Raw genomic sequence first — 23723 nt, 5'->3', positions numbered from 1 at the left:
ATCCGCTTAGGGCATTAGGGGAGTTAAGGGACAGGTTCAGGAGGTGTCCTGTCCATCATTCCCTATCAGTTAGGCCTTCCTCTCCACATTTCCATCCCGTTGTGTGTTTGTTGTGCTGTCCGCTGACTGACCTCCTGGTGGGATCGTGACACTTACTTTCCTCAAAGTTTCCTATGGGACTTATAGAAATGGAAGAGTGATGTACTTGGCTATCTCAATCAGCCCCATAGACTTTAATCACACATTCTCACTGTGGTCATGCACTAAGTTGGAGCTCAGACTCTTATTGTAATGATGGGTGGGTATCACCAGGAAATGGACATTTATTACCTACCATTAATTTCCCTAATTAACCATCACCTAAACAGTTTTCTGCCCTATGTGGCCCCCTTTTACTTATATTAGATACCTATACTGTGACATACAGTCATTATGAGATAAAACAAGCATCACGGAGCTCTTCCTAGATCCGGATGATGGATTCACTGCTACTTCGGAATCATCTTTTCTCCGACGATTCTGGTAGAATCCTATGCGCTCCTCGAACGTTATGACAGAAGATCCTTCCAATATACAAATACTATGGTGGAAAAATTCCACCCAAAACAGCTGCCTGCAGGTTTGTTGAATCATGTTTGAGTGGTTCCAAAAAGCAAAGCAGGATTGGTGATGGTGTTGGTCGAGTCTCCAAAGATGACTGTTAATCATCTGATGGGTGCCCAGGGAAAGACCCAATTATATACCCCACGTTAGGCCTACCAGAATATCCCCAAGGGGCCAGACTCTACCCAAGGAGGGGATATGTCTGCCCAAAATGTTATCTGCTGCCAGGCGGCTTTACCACTACTAAACAAAGCTGGGCCACAAAGCCATAATCCTGCATATGGCCAAGAGTCGTTACGTGAGACAACCTCAGAGAATCTCGTTATGCAGCAAGTAATATGTACTGTAATTCAAATTAGATATTTCTGTGATGTAACTATGGAAAAAAAATAGAAGCAATGACATAACAAAGTCCTAGCCGGCAGAAAGGAATACACGGAAAGCTTAGCATTCCACTTCTAAGAAAAAGCAGTACAAACACTAAAAGGTTACACGGAACAGCGAGTAACCCAACACCGGGGGAGAAACCGGCGAGACATGAAATGTGCAGAGAGCCGATTCCCACATATCTGTCAGGCCATTAGATTTCCTTGCAAATGAAAAAATACTGCAAGTAATAAGCTGCAATTCACACCGAACTCAAACTAGCATTAAACTTGTCTCCAGTTTGGCAAATGTTAAGCTTGACTTTCAATAGTTTTATTGAAAAAAAAATAATTATTCTATAACCCAAATCGAATAATTTTTTAAGTCACAAAATTTGGACCAATTCCAATCCAAGTCCCCCTGGTGTATTTTGGAGTATGCCAGTATTTTGGAGCAATTTTTACACCATTTTAACAAACAAGTAAAAACTGGCGTCAAAAAGTTGCAGAAACAGTTCCGAACAGAAAAAAATACCGTATGTACCGTATATTTTTTTAACAGATTTTTTTTTTGCTGATCACGACAACACCGACAATCACTGCTGCAGCCGATCATGGAGTTCAGCGTTGTTTTACCAAATACACAGGTAGGATAACGGAGCCCAGGGACCGGTTGCAGGGAACATGTGCAGTGATGTTACGGCTGCGGACTGTCAGTAAAGACCGGCAGCAGAAGCTCAGTAACGTTACTGCATATCAGTACGATGCCAAACTTGAGTCATGTTCTTTTTTTTTTTACTATTTTATCGGCTGAAAAAAAGTTCTGAACTTCAGGAAAAATCAATATACGGTAAAATAGTTTTGTGTCAACATTTTCCTAGACCCAACTTTTTTATTTTTCCGTTGTTACAGCTGTATTTTGGCTTGATTTTTATTGGGCTTTTTGTTTGAGTTGAGGCTATTGAAAGAAAGAAAGGCTATTTTGGCATTTTTATTCTTTGAAATAGGTTTATATATTTTGATACAACAAACTTTTATGAATGCATAAATACCAAATAAGCTTTTTTTTCTCTTTTTAATTAAAAAAAAAAATTATACAAATGTATTGTTTTATACTCAATAGAGGTTCTGAACCTGCGATCAGGGGGCCTTGAACTGGATCTCGGGCGCCAGCTGTACAACACAGCTGGCACCCACGCACACTGTATGGCACAAGCTTCGCACAAACACACGTTGCCAAAGGGTCGATATATGTGCAATATATCAAAATGAAAAGTGATAGGTAAAACTCTCCAGCAATTTTCTGCACACAGCTCCTCCAAGGACTAATGGTGGTCATGCACGTTATGGCTGAAAGCTTATTTGGCCAAGATATTCTGGTCAAACCACTACACAAATGTACACGCAATCCACAGTCCGATACTTCTGATGACGGCTTATCTGTCTTGAAAAAAAAAAGAATCAGGCTTGTTGAAAACCAACATGTTCGATCCTTCTGTCTCTCAACATGTCATGAGGGTAGAGTCAAGAAATTCTAATACACATTAGGTCAAAGATGGAGATGAGGGAACCGATTTGCAGGACGGCGGTCCATCGGCCAGGTCAGTAATTTACGACCGCTGGACAAGAGGCCTGCGCCTTGTACCATCCCGCACTGGGTCATCGAGATGGTTCCTAATCAGAAGACCCTGCCTACGATGCTCATTTACTAAGAAACCAGGGTTTAATGAAGGACTCTTGTACGGGGCAGTAGAGAGATATTCTTCTCACAAGCACGGCAGGCAGGAGGAGTTATGTAGAGAATTTACTTAAATGCTTGGAATAGTGCACATGCGAGCACATTCCCACCCTTCCTGATGTTTACTCGGCACAACTTTCCCTACAGATCTGTGTCTTGCGGAGAGGAAGCCTTCCTTGGAAGTTCTAAGAATTCGGCTTCTGAACTCTTTTGTATGGAAATAAGGCGGACAAATAATGTTCCGCGTCTTCCCATGCAGCCAGAAATAACCGCTGGCTCGGACTGTTGATGTCCTGAGCGACCTATGTGTTTGCCCCCACTGCAGTATGACGATAATACAAAAGAGGTCCCGCTTAGATGATCGCCCTGAAGAGGAAGCAAACGTTTCCTGTTTCCCTGCCAGTCAGGCGATGAGAAAGTTTTTTTTCTCGTGAATTTGAACAGATCGTTATGGACATTCAGAACTGACTGCAGATGATGGAGCGAAATGTGCAACCGAAAGCCCCAGGTTTCCTGAAACAAACACGGCACCGTGACTAATAATGTAACAGCTGCACAGACAGCATCATGCCGAGGCTCTGGGTCCTTTATACTCAAGTGTCTGCCATAAATTTGCATAAAAACATGATGGCTTAGTTCACTGAGAGGGCAAGGTGACACAATGGCTGGTCTAACCTTGCAAATAACATTTTATTAATCAGCCATGACATTAAAACCTCTAATACTGTGAAGGCCCTGTTGTGCCTCTAAAACAGCTCTGACCCATCAAGACCTTGACTCCACGAGAGGTTCCAAAATGTTAGCAGCAAAACCTTTAAGTCCTGTAAATTGCTCGGTGTGGCCTCCTTGGATTGGATTTGTTTTTCCAGACCTTCCAACAGGTTATTGACTAACCTGAGTTCTGGGTAATTTGGAAACAAGTCATCAGCTTGATCTTTGTGTCATGTTCCTCCACCATTTCTGATCAGTTTAGGGAATACCGCTACTTGGTCTGTACGCGTCACATCCACATCCAGGACTCAAGCTTTCCCAGCATGGGATTGCCTCATCCCACTGTCTCCGTCAGCTTGTATTCTTCCCATCAGCATCCTAGTGTCATTGTTTCCCTAGGTAAGTGACGCACACCCAGCCAAGCCATCCACATAGAAAAAAGCGTTGTCCATCACACCAGCTCATCTTCTCCAAAGCTTCATGGTCTAGGTCTGCTGCTCACATGCCCATTATAAACACTTTGGACAGTGGTCAGCATGGCCACTCTGACCGACATGCAGCATGGCCAGCAGGAACTTTTTCAGAAATTTGTGCTACAGTAGCTCTTCTGCAGGACTGCACCAATTGGGCTAGTCTTTGCTCCTGTGGTATATCAATGAGCCTTGGGCGCCCATGTCGTCACTGGTTAACCTTCCTTTGACTACTTTTGGTAGGCATTAAGCATTGCATAATGGGAACACTTCACAACAACGATTTCTACTGCAAACACCTCACAAGACTTGGTATGTACTCCAAACACCTCTGAATATCTGAAGAACACCACAGAAGACCTACCATATGCCAAAAACTGCCCACAAAACCCGCCGTATACGAGGAGCACCCCACAAAACCTAGCGTATTCAGAGCACACCTCACAAGACCGGCTACATGCTGGAAGCACCCCACAAGACTCCCCGTATACCAAAAACACCTCACAAGACCTGATGTTTACCAAGAAGACACCACAAGACCTGTAGTATACCGGGAACACTCCACAACACCTAACATATTCAGGGAACACCTCAGAAGACCTGCCAGATACCGTGAACACCCCACAAGACCTTTCGTAAAAGATATGCTATAGCACAGTAGTTTAGCCATCATAATGTGACCTTCCCAAAGTTGTCAACACCCTCACGCTTTTCCATTTATTGTTTCCAACACACAACTTCCAAGAACTAACTGTAAATTAATTCATTTGATACAGGTGAACAATAACCTGTTGGATGCAATCACAAAGTACACCTAACAGAAACCTAGTGTTAGACTGAAGGAATCCCAAAAATTGGGCAGCCATGTAGTAATTTTGCTCTAGTCAGTGACTATAAGGTCTAATTCACTCAACCATACGGTGCCTGTACTTTTCATTCTGTGTTATGGCTGCAATTCTCAGTCTGAACGCTCCTCTCCTGACTGTAGCCAAGGACCTCTTGTAGCCTAGGGTGCGGTCACCTCCCGTCTGGAGACTTGTGGTCGTGGTGGGATTTGCAGCTCTAACTATCGGGGATCCCAAATGCAGATTTTGTTGCCATTTTTGAGCCAAACCCAAGAGTGGTTCCAAAAAGGGGCAAATAAGTAACTGTCTTGTCTTTTCAACATTTTCCATGCTCCGTCACGTGTATATGCTGGGATGATTAATGCAGAATGTGGAGACTATCGATATCATTGATTGATATTGGTTTCACACATGATACGTAGAGCGCAGACTCGTCTTAGCATTACTACTAGCAGAGGAGTAGTAGACTCGAGATGGGGTGGGGTGGATTTTAGAATTTTTCTTATCAGCCTTGAAACAGATCAAGAGAACCTATCAGGAAAGACGAGGTTTTCGTAGCGTATCCCTAGTACTTCCCCACAGTGAGATGAGGACGTCAGATTATTCATGTCTGTACATTCACATGTCTGTATCGCACCACATCCTCACCGAGCGCCGGGGGCGAGATAACCCAACAGACAAACCGTCAAGGCTGGAGGGACGTCCGGGTCACGATTACTCATTTTACTTTTCCCTTTTTGAAATATGGAAAAACATTATATAATAACTTATTTCATCACCCTCATTTTTCAGTTTGTTAAAGATCCTTTTTATCAGTTTATTAGTCATGTGAGGTCCGAAATGGTCACGCGGTGCAGTTATGAAGATGTGTCGTCTGTAGGTGATATTAACTGGGCTACTAGGCTGATATATGGTGACTCTGAATTCACCATCAGGAGATGAGAGGTGCTACTGATGTAGCCTCTGACGGCCATTGAGCACCCATCCTATACAGGGACCTGGCAAGGGGTCAAAGATGTCAGTAGTGACTGTCGCCTCCGAATGCGAAAGTGAGAGGCTCTAAAGGGGCTCACTTGACTATTATGTCGGTTCACCGGACGCACTTCTTAGACCTCTTATGGTAGGTAGTAACCAATGCATAACAGGAACACCACAAAAAAACTGCACAAGAAAAGACATATCAAAAAGAAACAGACGCACCGAACAAAAAAAGTCCAGAAACAAAGGATCACACAATAAAATATGAAAGTATCAAATTGTAGTTTTATTGGTAGTACATAGGGACAAAAAAAGAAAAACCTGGCAATGCGGTACCAAAACACAATGTGTATCAGTCCACACTACACACACCTAATCAATATGTCACAAATGTAGATGGACAACATATAAACAAACATTTATCACAGGTATAGCCCATAAAAACTATGAAAATGAACCTATATATAAAGTACAACGGGCATATAGATGTCTATATAAATGTCCATGTAATATACAAATACAAAAATAGGCAACCACTCCACAAAAAAATACGAAATAAATAAATAAATAGTAATGGGCAAGATGGTATCTGCTAATACACATAAGTGCATATGTACCCAAGAGGGGAAAAAAATAATAATAAATATAACATGTCTACAAGCGGTATCGAATGTGCAATATGCGCATCAGAAAATCAGATAGTCAGTAGACATACAAAAATATATTTTTTTCCCCTCTTGGGTACATATGCATCCATTTTGTGGAGTGGTTGCCTATTTTTGTATTTGTATATTACATGGACATTTATATAGACATCTATATGCCCGTTGTACTTTATATATAGGTTCATTTTCATAGTTTTTATGGGCTATACCTGTGATAAATGTTTGTTTATATGTTGTCCATCTACATTTGTGACATATTGATTAGGTGTGTGTAGTGTGGACTGATACACATTGTGTTTTGGTACCGCATTGCCAGGTTTTTCTTTTTTTGTCCCTATGTACTACCAATAAAACTACAATTTGATACTTTCATATTTTATTGTGTGATCCTTTGTTTCTGGACTTTTTTTGTTCGGTGCGTCTGTTTCTTTTTGCTCTAGCTTTGCCGAATGGTCTGCCATTCTTATAGTTACCCCTTATCAAGCTTGGTGATTTTTTCCTCACCTCTAGATTATGTATGTTACACTGCTTGTATAGTGTGCTATTTTCTTATAAGAAAAGACATATGCCAGGAACACTTCACAAGATCTACTGTGTATCAAAAACAACTCGAAAGGCCCGCGACATACCAGAAACATCCCACAAGAAATTCCATGTATCATCATGTACACCACAAAAGACCTGCTGTATACCAGGAATACTGAAAAAGAGCCAACATATACCAAAAATGCCCAACAAGACCTGTCATATACCAGAAACACCCCACAAGACATATTGTATACCGGAAACACTGCACAAGACCTGCCATATACCGGGAACAGCACAAAATAACTACCGTGTACCATGAACACACCCAAAATAACTGTTGTATACCAGGAACACATCACAAGATCTGCCATGTACAGGAACACCCTCAAAAGTCCTGCCACGTGCTAAGAACACCCCACTAGACCTGCCATATAAAAGGAACACCCCACAAAACCTGCTGTATACAAGGAACACACCACAAGACTTGCCATGTACAAAGAACAACCTACAAGACCTGCCGTGTACAAGGAACACCCAACAAGATGTCTCCTACACAAGGAACCCCCACAAGACCTGCTGTGTACAAAGAACACCCCCCAAGACTTGCCGTACACAAGGAACACCCCACAACACCTGCCCTATACAAGGAAAAACCCACAAGAACTGCTGTGTACAAGAAACACTCCCCCCAGGACCTGCCAAGCGTAAGAAACACCCCACAAGACCTGCCATGTACAAAGAACACCCCACAAGACCTGCCATGTACAATGAACACCCCACAAGACCTGCCGTGTACAATGAACACCCCACAAGACCTGCCGTGTACAAGGAACACCCCACAAGACCTGCCGTGTACAAGGAACACCCCACAAAACCTGTCGTGTACAAGAAACACCCCACAAAACCTGTCGTGTACAAGGAACACCCCACAAGACCTGCCGTGTACAAGGAACACCCCACAAGACCTGCCGTGCACAATGAACACCCCACAAGACCTGCCGTGTACAAGGAACACCCCACAAAACCTGTCGTGTACAAGGAACACCCCACAAGACCTGCCGTGTACAAGGAACACCCCACAAAACCTGCCGTGTACAAACAACACCCCACAAGACCTGCCGTGTACAAGGAACACCCCACAAGACCTGCCGTGTACAAGGAACACCCCACAAGACCTGCCGTGTACAAGGAACACCCCACAAGACCTACCGTGTACAAGGAACACCCCACAAGACCTGCCGTGTACAAGGAACACCCCACAAGACCTGCCGTGTACAAAGAACACGCCACAAAACCTGCCGTGTACAAGGAACACCTCAATAGACCTGCCGTGTACAAGAAACACCCCACAAGACCTGCCGTGTACAAGAAACACCCCACAAGACCTGCCGTGTACAAGGAACACCCCACAAGACCTGCCGTGTACAAAGAACACCCCACAAAACCTGCCGTGTACAAGGAACACCTCAATAGATCTGCCGTGTACAAGAAACACCCCACAAGACCTGCAGTGTACAAGAAACACCCCACAAGACCTGCCGTGTACAAGGAACACCTCAATAGACCTGCCGTGTACAAGGAACACCCCACAAAACCTGCCGTGTACAAAGAACACCCCACAAGACCTGCCATGTACAAGGAACACCCCACAAGACCTGCCGTGTACAAGAAACACCTCAATAGACCTGCCGTGTACAAGGAACACCTCAATAGACCTGCCGTGTACAAGGAACACCCCACAAGACCTGCCATGTACAAGGAACACCCCACAAGACCTGCCGTGTACAAGGAACACCCCACAAGACCTGCCGTGTACAAGGAACACCTCAATAGACCTGCCGTGTACAAGGAACACCCCACAAGACCTGCCGTGTACAAAGAACACCCCACAAGACCTGCCATGTACAAGGAACACCCCACAAGACCTGCCGTGTACAAGGAACACCTCAATAGACCTGCCGTGTACAAGGAACACCTCAATAGACCTGCCATTTTGGAGATCCTAAAAGCCATGCATATCTGCAGGTGCGAATTAGTGCACGAGTTGGAGATAACACTAAGTTGTGAACATACCCTTAAAGTTATAGTTGTTGGACATATAATGAATACAATAAAAGGATCATGGGCGCTATCTAGGAGGAACGTCATAAATTTCACTCCACCGAGCACAACAGAAAAACTCTACCTGGGAACTAGATGACTTGTTCATTTTTCATGGCAGCAACAAAGTATATACAACATATAAGTACTCTCTGCACTTCAATAAGATGGACATGTAATAAATGTACAGCCTGGCACAGCTCCTCCGGACTGACCTCATCGAGGATAGCACCAGGTGAGGCTAGGAAGGGCCGGGTACTGTGTACATTTATCAACATGCCCAAACCATCCATCTGAAGGAGGACTTGTTATCACTCGTCACCATGACTCTATACCGAGGCCCTGTGACAATGGCGCAAGCCCACTGCTGATAGAGAGTGACGAGATAAAGGGAAGTTCATTATCAGTCCATTACCACCAGTGAGGAAACCCCGCATCCATATACTACACTCATTAGGATTATGCAGTATTTTTTCTTCTAAGTTTTTTTTTTTTTTTTTTAAATAATCATTCAGGTTGTGCAACATATATTTTACTGCTTCAAAATAGTCAACAAGAAGACCTATTTTTTTTTTACTTTTCTTTAGTAATACTTGTAAATTCTTTAAGAATTCAACTGATCTGATAATTCTTGCTATACAATTATTTCAAGACAAAATAGTACTTATTTTTTCGTAACCTGTTTTTCTGTTTTTATTTTCTAATATGCTGCAGGTTTTTCTTGTTCTGCTTTCTGTACATGATCTTGTCAGAACTGCTGTTAACAGCTGCCACTCGGATCATAGATAACAAAGAGATGGATATGTGTTACTTCTATGGGATAGTGATGTGTGTATAATCTATGCTGGGAGGGGAAGGAGGTGAGCTGTGACATAACCTGTATAGAGGTGTTATCAGTCATTGTACAGGAGGAGGTGAGCTGTGATATCACCTATTGTGAATGGTGGATCCTGTGCTACCTACTGTATATAGAGGTGTTATCAGTCATTGTACAGGAGGAGGAGGTGAGATGTGACATCACCTATTGTGAATGGTGGATCCTGTGTTATCTACTGTATATAGAGGTGTTATCAGTCATTGTACAGAGGGAGGAGGTGAGCTGTGACATCACCTATTGTGAGTGGTGGATCCTGTGTTATCTACGGTATATAGAGGTGTTATCAGCCATTGTACAGGAGGAGGAGGTGAGCTGTGACATCACCTATTGTGAATGGTGGATCCTGTGTTGTCTACTGTATATAGAGGTGTTATCAGTCATTATACAGAGGGAGGAGGAGGTGAGCTGTGTCATCACCTATTGTGAATGGTGGATCCTGTGTTATCTACTGTATATAGAGGTGTTATCAGTCATTGTACAGGAGGAGGAGGTGAGCTGTGACATCACCTATTGTGAATGGTGGATCCTGTGTTATCTACTGTATATAGAGGTGTTATCAGTCATTGTACAGGAGGAGGAGGTGAGCTGTGACATCACCTATTGTGAATGGTGGATCATGTGTTGTCTACTGTATATAGAGGTGTTATCAGTCATTGTACAGAGGGAGGAGGAGAGCTGTGACATCACCTATTGTGAATGGTGGATCCTGTGTTATCTACTGTATATAGAGGTGTTATCAGTCATTGTACAGGAGGAGGAGGTGAGCTGTGACATCACCTATTGTGAATGGTGGATCCTGTGTTATCTATTGTATATAGAGGTGCTATCAGTCATTGTACAGGAGGAGGAGGTGAGCTGTGACATCACCTATTGTGAATGATGGATCCTGTGTTATCTATTGTATATAGAGGTGTTATCAGTCATTGCACAGGAGGAGGAGGTGAGCTGTGACATCACCTATTGTCAATGGTGGATCCTGTGTTATCTACTGTATATAGAGGTGTTGTCAGTATTGCATGAGTGATACACATCTGCCTATATATTTTAGCATTGACGGCACCAAGAAATGAGCAACGTGAAGGACCGTAGACTCAGTGATCAACCAAGAGAACTTATTGCTGCAGACGAAAGACACATCATAGTTACTTCCCTTCAAAATGTGTAATTGTCAAGCAGCGCCATCAGCTCATAACTGGCAGCGACCAGTAGACCCATCAATATCTATCTGTTGCTCGGAGAAGTCAGGCTAGAAGTCGTCTTCATTGAGGAATTGCAGCCAAGAACCATAGGTCCAACACGTACAGTAAATAAGGCCAAGCGACAAATCTATGCACGGAACCATAGAAGCCGGGGGCAGAAAAATGGCAGAAAGTGCTCTGGACATGATGTGAAATATTTGGCTGTGACAGAATGCATATTGTTGCTGAAGGGCTGCAGAGCGGCACAACAATGAGGGTCTGCAGGAGCAGTGATGCTCGGTGGAGGGGTCTGCAAGGCTGTAGCTGCATTTTAGCAAATTTTTGGGATGTTTCAAGCAAAAACATCTTTGCCTCTGCAGCATCGGAGGAGCGCTGAAGTGGGCCGGGGCGAGAGATCCGTCTATTTTCAGAGCAGTACGAGAGCTGAACAGCAAAGAGCTTGTAAATGAGCGCTTGTTGCCTAGAAACCGGCCTCCTCTGCCAGACTGCAGCAGTGACTGGTAACCTAGGCAGCGAGCAGAAAACGATAAAATTAAAAATCCCTCTGTGGCTGAGACAGGAGAGGATTCTTAATAAGAGGTCATTTGCAATGTTACTTGTTTTTAAAGGGCATTTTGCAATTTTCCTCATTACTGATGCACGGTGACATTTTTGGGGGGATGGAGGGTTCCTTCGTTACCGTAAATGCCACTTTCAAAAAAGTAAAAGGAATGAACAATGTGTTTAAAGGGACATTCTGGTCTGTAACCCAACAAGTTCCCTTCCGCACTGGTCCAGGAGTTTTCAGATCCCACATAGAGGGAGCATCTAGAAGAAAAGTGGGTGAAATAATGCCCCCTAAGGCCATAGTGATAGTCGGCATTCCTGATCCACGGCACACATCTGCCAGCGATGGCTCCCGTCACTACCTGCGCACACTCCGGCCATTTCCTAGAAAACCTCAGCGGAAGCTGGAGCGAGTTATTACCCGGTGTGTGGATTACGTAAGGCTGCATCTCACGTGTAACAAGGCGCAGATGTCACGGAGCCCGGAGCACAAGAGCTGACGATGGGAGACAGTCTGCAGACGGCTCCTGATTTCTGATCTTACAAGTGTTTTCTGGGCCTTACACACTGATTGCAAATCCTTAGGATAGGAAACTAATGCTTGATCGATAAGGATCAGCACCCCGGGACCTCCACCAACCAGCACAATGTGTCCTCGTTCCTACCTTCCGCATTGTCTCCTCCACCGCGCTTATATACTGGTTCAGGTCTCTGTTCATCGTGGCGTATTCCAGCATGACGGACTCCATGTCATCCACCTCCGTGGCCTCACCTGAGAAGACACAGTAGGGTTGTCAGGTTTGTTCGTAACAGGCTTCCTAACCTCTGCCTAGATTATATCACTGGAGAGATGTAACAAATCAAACTAGTAAAAATAATACAAATGCTCGTCCCCACGCTCTGTAGAAAAAAACATGGGCTTGCTCTCCTCTTTGGTCACAATAATTTAAAACTGTTTTTGGTGCACATGTCCTGTACAGAGACAAGACCCCGCCCATACATCCTAAAGAAAGGAAAAGCCCCACCCTACTTCCTGTACAGAGACAAGACCCCGCCCATACATTCTAAAGAAAGGAAAAGCCCCACCCTACTTCCTGTACAGAGACAAGACCCCACCCATACATCCTAAAGAGAGGAAAAGTCCCACCCTACTTCCTGTACAGAGACAAGACCCCACCCATACATCCTAAAGAGAGGAAAAGCCCCACCCTACTTCCTGTACAGAGACAAGACCCCATCCATACATCCTAAAGAGAGGAAAAGTCTCACCCTACTTCCTGTACAGAGACAAGAACCCATCCATACATCCTAAAGAGAGGAAAAGCCCCACCCTACTTCCTGTACAGAGACAAGACCCCGCCCATACATTCTAAAGAAAGGAAAAGCCCCACCCTACTTCCTGTACAGAGACAAGACCCCACCCATACATCCTAAAGAGAGGAAAAGCCCCACCCTACTTCCTGTACAGAGACAAGACCCCACCCATACATCCTAAAGAGAGGAAAAGCCCCACCCTACTTCCTGTACAGAGACAAGACCCCGCCCATACATTCTAAAGAAAGGAAAAGCCCCACCCTACTTCCTGTACAGAGACAACAACCCACCCATACATCCTAAACAGAGGAAAAGTCCCACCCTACTTCCTGTACAGAGACAAGACCCCACCCATACATCCTAAAGAGAGGAAAAGCCCCACCCTACTTCCTGTACAGAGACAAGACCCCACCCATACATCCTAAAGAGAGGAAAAGTCTCACCCTACTTCCTGTACAGAGACAAGACCCCACCCATACATCCTAAAGAGAGGAAAAGCCCCACCCTACTTCCTGTACAGAGACAAGACCCCACCCATACATACTAAAGAAAGGAAAAGCCCCACCCTACTTCCTGTACAGAGACAAGACCCCGCCCATACATCCTAAAGAAAGGAAAAGCCCCACCCTACTTCCTGTACAGAAACAAGACCCCACCCATACATCCTAAAGAGAGGAAAAGCCCCACCCTACTTCCTGTACAGAGACAAGACCCCGCCCATACATCCTAAAGAAAGGAAAAGCCCCACCCTACTTCCTGTACAGAGACAAGACCCCACCCATACATCCTAAAGAGAGGAAAAGCCCCACCCTACTTCCTGTACAGAGACAAGACCCCGCCCATACATTCTAAAGAAAGGAAAAGCCCCACCCTACTTCCTGTACAGAGACAAGACCCCACCCATACATCCTAAAGAGAGGAAAAGTCCCACCCTACTTCCTGTACAGAGACAAGACCCCACCCATACATCCTAAAGAGAGGAAAAGCCCCACCCTACTTCCTGTACAGAGACAAGACCCCACCCATACATCCTAAAGAGAGGAAAAGTCTCACCCTACTTCCTGTACAGAGACAAGACCCCACCCATACATCCTAAAGAGAGGAAAAGCCCCACCCTACTTCCTGTACAGAGACAAGACCCCACCCATACATACTAAAGAAAGGAAAAGCCCCACCCTACTTCCTGTACAGAGACAAGACCCCGCCCATACATCCTAAAGAGAGGAAAAGCCCCACCCTACCTCCTGTACAGAAACAAGACCCCACCCATACATCCTAAAGAGAGGAAAAGCCCCACCCTACTTCCTGTACAGAGACAAGACCCCGCCCATACATCCTAAAGAAAGGAAAAGCCCCACCCTACTTCCTGTACAGAAACAAGACCCTACCCATACATCCTAAAGAGAGGAAAAGCCCCACCCTACTTCCTGTACAGAGACAAGACCCCGCCCATACATCCTAAAGAAAGGAAAAGCCCCACCCTACTTCCTGTACAGAGACAAGACCCCACCCATACATCCTAAAGAGAGGAAAAGCCCCACCCTACTTCCTGTACAGAGACAAGACCCCGCCCATACATTCTAAAGAAAGGAAAAGCCCCACCCTACTTCCTGTACAGAGACAAGACCCCACCCATACATCCTAAAGAGAGGAAAAGTCCCACCCTACTTCCTGTACAGAGACAAGACCCCACCAATACATCCTAAAGAGAGGAAAAGCCCCACCCTACTTCCTGTACAGAGACAAGACCCCACCCATACATCCTAAAGAGAGGAAAAGTCTCACCCTACTTCCTGTACAGAGACAAGACCCCACCCATACATCCTAAAGAGAGGAAAAGCCCCACCCTACTTCCTGTACAGAGACAAGACCCCACCCATACATACTAAAGAAAGAAAAAGCCCCACCCTACTTCCTGTACAGAGACAAGACCCCGCCCATACATCCTAAAGAAAGGAAAAGCCCCACCCTACTTCCTGTACAGAAACAAGACCCCACCCATACATCCTAAAGAGAGGAAAAGCCCCACCCTACTTCCTGTACAGAGACAAGACCCCGCCCATACATCCTAAAGAAAGGAAAAGCCCCACCCTACTTCCTGTACCGAGACAAGACCCCACCCATACATCCTAAAGAGAGGAAAAGCCCCACCCTACTTCCTGTACAGAGACAAGACCCCGCCCATACATCCTAAAGAAAGGAAAAGCCCCACCCTACTTCCTGTACAGAGACAAGACCCCACCCATACATCCTAAAGAAAGGAAAAGCCCCACCCTACTTCCTGTACAGAGACAAGACCCCACCCATACATCCTAAAGAGAGGAAAAGTCCCACCCTACTTCCTGTACAGAGACAAGACCCTGCCCATACATCCTAAAGAAAGGAAAAGCCCCACCCTACTTCCTGTACAGAGACAAGACCCCGCCCATACATCCTAAAGAGAGGAAAAGCCCCACCCTACTTCCTGTACAGAAACAAGACCCCACCCATACATCCTAGAGAGGAAAAGCCCCACCCTACTTCCTGTACAGAGACAAGACCCCGCCCATACATCCTAAAGAAAGGAAAAGCCCCACCCTACTTTCTGTACAGAGACAAGACCCCACCCATACATCCTAAAGAGAGGAAAAGCCACACCCTACTTCCTGTACAGAGACAAGACCCCACTCATACATCTGAAAGAGAGGAAAAGCCCCACCCTACGTCCTGTACAGAGACAAGACCCCGCCCATACATCTGAAAGAGAGGAAAAGCCCCACCCTACTTTCTGTACAGAGACATGACCCCACCAATACATCCCAAAGAGAGGAAAAGCTCCACCCTTTCTGTAGAGAGAAAAAAACAGCCCATACATCCTAAAGAAAGGAAAAGCTCCACCCTACGTCCTGTACAGAGACAAGACCCTGCCCATAAATCCTAAAGAGAGGAAAAGCCCCACTCTACATCCTGTACAGAGACAAGACCCTGCCCATACATCCTAAAGAGAGGAAAAGCCCCACCCTACTTTCTGTAGAGAGAAAAAAACAGCCCATACATCCTAAAGAAAGGAAAAGCCCCACCCTACTTTCTGTACAGAGACATGACCCCACCAATACATCCCAAAGAGAGGAAAAGCTCCACCCTTTCTGTAGAGAGAAAAAAACAGCCCATACATCCTAAAGAAACAAAAAGCTCAACCCTACGTCCTGTACAGAGACAAGACCCCGTCCATACATCCTAGAGAGGAAAAGCCCCACCCTACATCCTGTACAGAGACAAGACCCCGCCCATACATCCTAGAGAGGAAAAGCCCCACCCTACATCCTGTACAGAGACAAGACCCCGCCCATACATCCTAGAGAGGAAAAGCCCCACCCTACTTCCTGTACAGAGACAAGACCCCGCCCATACATCCTAAAGAAAGGAAAAGCCCCACCCTACTTCCAGTACAGAGACAAGACCCTGCCCGTACATCCTAAATGAAAAGCCCCACCCTATTTTCCATACAGAGAAAGATCCGGCCCATACATCCGATAATAAGGAAACTCCCCGTCCTACTTCCTGAATGGGAAAAAAGACGCCGATACATTCTAAAAGAAAGAAAAAGCTCCGTCTTACCTTCTAAACAAAGAAAAGCCCTCGCATACATCATAAAGAAAGGAAAAACCTTGTTCTACTTCCTGTGAGACAAATTTCCACCCAATTTCGTACAGAGAAAAAACCCCACCCATATTTCTTGTAGAGAGACAAATATCCAATCTACTTCCTGTAGAGAGAAAACCCCATCCATGCTTTGTGGAGACAAAGACCTGCCTCACTCCCATACCTCTCAACCGTCCCTGATCCAGCGGGACTGTCCCGATTTTGACAGCCCCGCGATCCCAGGCGGGACATTAGTTGTCCCGCATTGGTTGGGAGGTGTGTATATCACCCAGTCAGCTCCCTGAGTCCCTGCATCCGCAGAGCAGCACACCACATATTGGCTGCTCTGTGTGCACAGGACCTGTGATGAGGTCACAGGATGGGAGCAGTCAGTGGGTCACATGATCGGGAGGACCTCCGTGTACAGGACTCTGCTGGTTGTCATGGCACTGGAGGAGGGTAAGCATAAGTGAGGTCAGGAGGAGTTACAGTGTGGATGTAGCAGAGCCGTGTGTGTACGAGGTGTATGGATCGGAGCAGCATGTGAAAGGTGTATGGAGCGGAGTCGTGTGTGTAAGAGGTGGACGGAGCCGTGTGTACGAGGTGTACGGAGCACAGCCGCATGTGTACGAGGTGTACAGAGTGGAGCAGCGTGTGAAAGGTGTATGGAGCGGTGTCGTGTGTGTAAGAGGTGTACGGAGCCGTGTGTACGAGGTGTACGGAGCGGGGCAGCGTGTGAAAGGTGTATGGAGCGGAGCCGTGTGTGTATGAGGTGTACGGAGCGGAGCCGTGTGTGTGCAGGGTATACGGAGCGGAGCAGCGTGTGCAATGTGTATGGAGCGGAGCCGTGTGTGTACGAGGTGTACGGAGCACAGCCGCGTGTGTACGGAGCGGAGCAGCGTGTGAAAGGTGTATGGGGCAGAGTCGTGTGTGCAAGAGGTGTATGGAGCCGTGTGTAGGAGGTGTACGGAGCACAGCCACGTGTGTACGGAGCGGAGCAGCGTGTGAAAGGTGTATGGAGGAGAGTCGTTTGTGTAAGACTTATACGGAGAGGAGCCATATGTGTAAGAGGTGTGCGGATCAGAGCAGAGTGTGAAAGGTGTATGGAGCAGAGTCGTGTGTGTACGAGGTGTACGGAGCGGAGCCACGTGTGTACGAGGTGTGCGGAGCAGAGCCATGTGTGTACAAGGTATACGGAGCGGAACCATGTGTGTACGATATGTATGGAGATGAGCCGTGTGTGTATGAGGTATACGGAGCGGAGCAGCGTGTGCAATGTGTATGGAACGGAGCCGTGTGTGTGTACGAGGTGTACGGAGTAGTGCCGTGTGTGTACGAGATGCATGGAGAGGAGCCGTGTGTGTATGAGGTGTACGGAACGGAGCCGTGTGTGCAAGGTATAATGAGCGGAGCAGCGCGTGCAATGTGTATGGAACGGAGCCGTGTGTGTACAAGGTGTACGGAGCGGCGCAGCGTGTGAAAGGTGTATGGAGCGGAGTCGTGTGTGTACAAGGTGTACGGAGCGGCGCAGCGTGTGAAAGGTGTATGGAGCGGAGTCGTGTGTGTACAAGGTGTACGGAGCGGCGCAGCGTGTGAAAGGTGTACGGAGCGGAGTCGTGTGTGTAAGAGGTGTACAGAGTGGAGCCGTGTGTGTACGAGGTGTACGGAGTGGAGCCGTGCGTGTACGAGGTGTATGGGGAGTACGAGGTGTATTATACAGTATGGAGCATCATGTGTGGCCATTATACAGTATGCAACATCATGTGGGCCCATTATACTGTATGGAGCATCACGTTGGGCCAGTACACTGTAAGCAGCATCATTTGGGGCCATTATACAGTATGGAGCGTCATGTGTGGCCATTATACAGCATGGAGCATCACATGGGGCCAGTACACTGTAAGCAGCATCATTTGGGGCTATTATACAGTATGGAGCATCATGTGGGGCCATTATACAGTATGGAGCATCATGTGTGGCCATTATACAGTATGGAGCATCATGTGTGGCCATTGTACAGTATGGAGCATCATGTGTGGCCATTGTACAGTATGGAGCACTGTGTGACCATATTTTTTTGTTTATAATTATTGTTTACGAAACATTGTGATCAGAAGTGCTAAATGGGTGTGGTTGGGGCGTGACTAGTTGTGAAATGAGTGTGGTCAGAGGAGTGGCTTAAAATTTGCCGCGGCGCACTGCGCGCGCCACTAACTTTGTCCCTCTTTCCCTTCCTCAAAAGTTGTGAGGTATGCCTACTCCTGTAGAGAGAAAAAGACCTAACCACACGCTTCCTGTAAAACCAAATGTCCGTCCTACTTCCCGTAGAGACACAACCCCTCCCATGAAAAGGAAGCTATGCACTAATGTATAAAACCACGCCTACTTCTAGTGCATGGCCACACGTACTTCCTGTTTAGATAGAAAGCTACATCCTGCTTCCTGTTCCCTACTTCCTGTATGCAGATAAAGCCTCGCCCCACTTCCTGTAATCTGTCCTGGCATCTTTGCTACTAGAGAAGGATTACACGTGCCAACTGGCAAGTTACACAGATGGGAGACACCTGACGGTCGGCAATAAGGAGGGATTTCTGCATTGTACAAATCCATGGTGAAACTGACACACAGCGAGATTAAAGGGAGTCATCACCCCCCGAAAGCAAATACACCAATAGGGGACTCACCCCCTATATAAACCATACCTTTCCCGTATTAATCTCTCCCTCCATTCTGTAAAAATTGATTTTTCATTCCCTTATGCTAATTAGTGTGCACGGTGCACCATTGGTGTGGCCGAGCTGTGAAAGTGCGCCGCTCTGACCCCTGAATTTGGTTATCTAAATCTTTCTGGCCTGGGAGAAAGTGTATGTGAGACATGGAGAGAAGATCAAGCTGACTGTAAACTAGGAGGTAAAAAGCGCTTGCTCCACTCCAGCTACAACGTCTTACAGTGTGAACAGCAGCTCTGAAGTACAAACTGCTGCTTTACCAAATGGTCCCATACACACTGTGCTGGGCAGATAGGAACCACAAATAAAAACAAAAACACAGCACGTGGCTTCCCTTAAATTGCCTCAACATTATGAAGCCATTTTGTGGCATGTGACCAGTAAAGGGGAAAGCTTGTGTTTTTACGTCCTTCCCCACGTTTGCTGCACTGCACTACCCAACAGTGCGCGGGCGCATACAAACTACACACGTACGGCTCTGTTCACACTTGGAGTGATTGTTTTTGTATCCAACAAAGAAAAAAAAACTCACAGGAATCGGACTTATCACCCATCCGGTGTACCGTACCATCGCTGTGACCCTCACCGATCCCAAGAACAGGGGTGGTGAGTCACACATGCACAATATCACTCCATGCAGCATCTATGAGACTAGAGGAGTGCAGCACTTGGGTATCGCGGAGAGTCCCATAGACAATGACTCGATCGGGAGCTCGTGTTACCACTGGTGCCGTATTGGGGGACGTAGGATCTCCATTCTCAGGATCAGTCCCGAGAATAGGTAGTAAACTGATCATCCACTGAAGAGATGATAAAGGTATCATCGGTGGGGGTCTGACTTCTGGTATCCACAGCAACCACAAACACAGGGGTCCCAACGTCCCTGTGTGAATATAGCGATCATGAGTATGTGGGACCACCGCTCCACGGCTGTGTATAGGAGTGGCCATTGCACATACACACTACTGCTGAACTCACAAAACGGTCGTTCTTGGGATGGTGGGGGGTCTCGACAGTCATAATCCCAGCAATCATACATTAGAATAGGGACCCCATTAAGGCTTGTTCATGGAATAAAGGAAGAGGGCAGCATGCAGCGCTATTCTTCCCAAAGGTCCCGAGTGATCCCAGTAGACGTCAATGGGGATCGGTAGGGAAACGGTGGATCCAATAGCGCAAACAGGATCTGTGAAAAAAAAAAAAGCCAAAATGGATCTGTGAGACGGAGCGGCCATAGCGCCCATGAAATGCTGGTTTTGCAGCTCGTGAGTGGCCTATGGCCGAGCGCCACAAATCTGCCATGTGTGAATGTACCCTTACTGTTGTGTCAGCTGACCTTGATAGCCATGCGCTGCATCATACCAGTCTGTACAGGTCAAGCCGACACACTCAGAGAGCTGCCCCCTACTGCGCTTGGAGAGCTGTCCCCTACTGCGCTTGGAGAGCTGTCCCCTACTGCGCTTGGAGAGCTGTCCACTGCTGCTGCGCTCAGAGAGCTGCCCCCTGGTGCGCTCGAAGAGCTGTCCCGTGCTGCGCTCAGAGAGCTGTCCCCTGCTGCGCTCAGAGAGCTGTCCCCTGTGGCTCAGAGAGCTGCCCCCTGCTGCGCTCGTAGAGCTGTCCCCCGCTGTGCTCGGAGAGCTGTCCCCTACTGCGCTCGGAGAGCTGTCGCCCGCTGTGCACGGAGAGCTGTCCCCTGCTGTGCTCGGAGAGCTGTCCCATGCTGCGCTTGGAGAGCTATCCCCCGCTGTGCCCGGAGAGCTGTCCCATGCTGCACTTGGAGAGCTATTCCCTGCTGCGCTCAGATAGCGGTCCCCCTGCCTGCATTTCTGGCATTCTTACATTATACAAGGTATTCTGCAGCTCACCTGATGTAACATTTATAGCACCCACTACCTGTAAAAAATGGAACTACAGCAGCATGAACTGCATGCACAAAGCGAAGCCTCCTCCGACCCTACTCCATGGATTCTCTGTAAGACTCATCTTCACATTCAGCTTTTTACCACTGATATTTCCTGTAAACTTATTTCAGCTTTTGTGAATGAAATCAGATCGCTCGCTCCCGGCGTCTGAATTGTAGGTGTTTTCCAAGTTCCTTAAAAAGCTGAGAGTTTTGCAATGAGAGCTTCTTTTTTATTCATTAGGCTTGGACACTTCCTTCAATTATTTTTATTCACTTTTTGGGTGACGATGAGGCAATCGTTGACTCACTGGCCAGAATCAGCAAAAATCGGAGCAACCGGATGGTGATCGGGATATAAAAAAAAAAAAATGATGGTGAATTGTGAAACGCCATTTTATTTGCCAGACAGGGAATAAACAATGAAGTGAATAACCGGGGACGTTCACCGGGGTGGGCTGAGGACACGGGAGAGTCCAAAGGTCAAGGACTAAACTGTAGGTAGAAGTGAGGATCCTAATCCAGTGGACATGTCAGTAGTCTACAGGAGCCGGACCAGAACCCTACGAACCTTCTCCCGTCTCCTCTTCTGATTAATGGGCATAGGGTGGTGCAATCAGAAGAGGCGCCAAGGATGCCGGCCCAAAATGTGAACAAGTACAAAAAAAGGCCCCAAATGAGTCCCCATCTATCCGGACCTCAAGCCACAAAGCTTGACCGACTTCTTCTGGTCAAAGCCTCCACCTTGGCTTCCACCTCTGTTTCTGAAGAGTCTTCATCATTATAAGGTTTTGAAGGCAGAAATAAAAAGATAACTCCTTTAAAACCCTGCTGTTCTGTTCGGTCTGGGGAGACCTATTTTGAACTTTGGTATTTTTTGGGGTGTTCAAGATGCGGTTCTGAAACTTGTGGTTGATTGACTTAAATGAGGATGGGTCGGTCGGCCACGGGTTTCAGAGCCGCATCTTGAATATTTTAAAGAATATTGAAGTTCAAAGTCGGTCATTTTTGACCAACAGAACAGCAGGGTTAAAAAAGGGTCCTTGATGGAGCAAGAAACCACAATGTGGGGAATTGCTATAATGTGCGGAGAAGAAAAGGTTCATCAAAGGTGAGCCCCGGCTTTACGGCCACTGATGGCCGCCATCCAGGACGACTGGCACTTTCCGCCATCAGCAGATTAACAAACCATTTACTGTATTGTATTGTCTGATATCTGAACCGGAGGAGGATTATTCTGGATGAAGACAGAAGAGGGAGAGCGGAGACAAGGTCACCCCCTAATATTTACATTAGACAGACAGGTCTTGGATACGGCAAACTTAGTATATTGGACTAATGCATGTGCCGGTGTGGTCACGACACAACTGAGGACTTTTTGAATGAAATCATCCATTTCTACCACATAATGTAGTAAGGATACGAAAAAAAAAATCCACGTGTTTTAATTTTTTTTCTGTTTGTTGATTAATATGCAGCAGAAAATAATTTATTATCTTGATAGATTGGAAACAATATAATTGTTTTTAAACAATTCTTATTCTTCTGGATGGGGAGAAACATGATGATATAAACATTTATAGATTATATTTTTTCAAACATTTTATTCAATTTTTAATTCATTTTTAGATCCCCTGTGATTGTGCGATCGCTTACATTATGCTACAGTAACGGTAATTCTGCAATGAAGCCCAGCTTCTGGATGAGCTTCACAAGATAACTCAGTTGGCAGCCATGGAGGTTTAGAGAAAGTCCCCGACTGACATTGTAACCCATCAGATCCCTGCGATTGTGTCATAGAAAAAGAATTAAAATCCATGACACCCTCATATTGACTATACAGGGAAATGAGAAAAACTAATTATAACAGGAGGAGAGGGAAAGAGAGCTAACATCTCCATTGAAGTAGTAGCCCCCTGCAGTGGCCATTTAATTACAGCACAGAGATTTACTAGAAAAAAGACAACCAGTCTGAGATTCGTTTAAGCAGAGGAGGATAACCGCCTTCCCAGGCATGAGCTCACTCTTATCAAAGCATCCTGCTTAGACATTAAGTCTTCGGTGTCCAGTAATGAATATTGAGGTTTGCATTGATCCAATAATTAGGGGAGATATATTTTCGGCATCGCAGCGAATGGATGAACATAATGCATTCACACACATCACTGTAAGGCAATTCTAACCCCTCCAACGTAATAACAAGCAGAAAGATGATGCTATCCAGGCCTTGCTTAATCTCTATGTAAAGGTAAAATCATGATAAGAAATATGACAACAATATCTACCGCCTGGGACCTTCAGGGGCGAAGATGATATTATTATAGCGCCATTTATTCCATGGCACTTTACATGTGGAAAGGGGTATCTATATATATAATTGCCTAAGGGTTTTTCCGTCTGTCTGACTGTCTATCTGTCCTGGAAATCCCGCCTCTCTGATTGGTCGAGGCCGCCAGGCCTCGACCAATCAGCGACGAGCACAGCGACGATGATGTCATAAAGGACATAGATATCCCGCGTCTCTGATTGGTCGA

General features: G+C 46.1%; 1 protein-coding gene across 3 annotated transcripts in view; it reads right to left on the bottom strand.

Annotated features, from left to right (window-relative positions):
- The window catches only part of NSMCE2 (NSE2 (MMS21) homolog, SMC5-SMC6 complex SUMO ligase), a 237070-nt gene that overhangs the window by 128133 nt on the left and 85214 nt on the right, over positions 1–23723 (bottom strand). For all 3 annotated transcript variants that reach the window (XM_069731888.1, XM_069731890.1, XM_069731889.1), the window contains exon 3: positions 12291–12397. In XM_069731888.1, the coding sequence (XP_069587989.1) occupies positions 12291–12397 (107 nt within the window). The remainder of the gene's footprint in view (positions 1–12290; positions 12398–23723) is intronic.

This window comes from Ranitomeya imitator, chromosome 6 (assembly GCF_032444005.1).
Source record: "Ranitomeya imitator isolate aRanImi1 chromosome 6, aRanImi1.pri, whole genome shotgun sequence".
NCBI lineage: Eukaryota > Metazoa > Chordata > Amphibia > Anura > Dendrobatidae > Ranitomeya > Ranitomeya imitator.
Note: the sequence above shows the minus strand (reverse complement) of the source record. Positions and strands in the feature narration are given on the sequence as shown.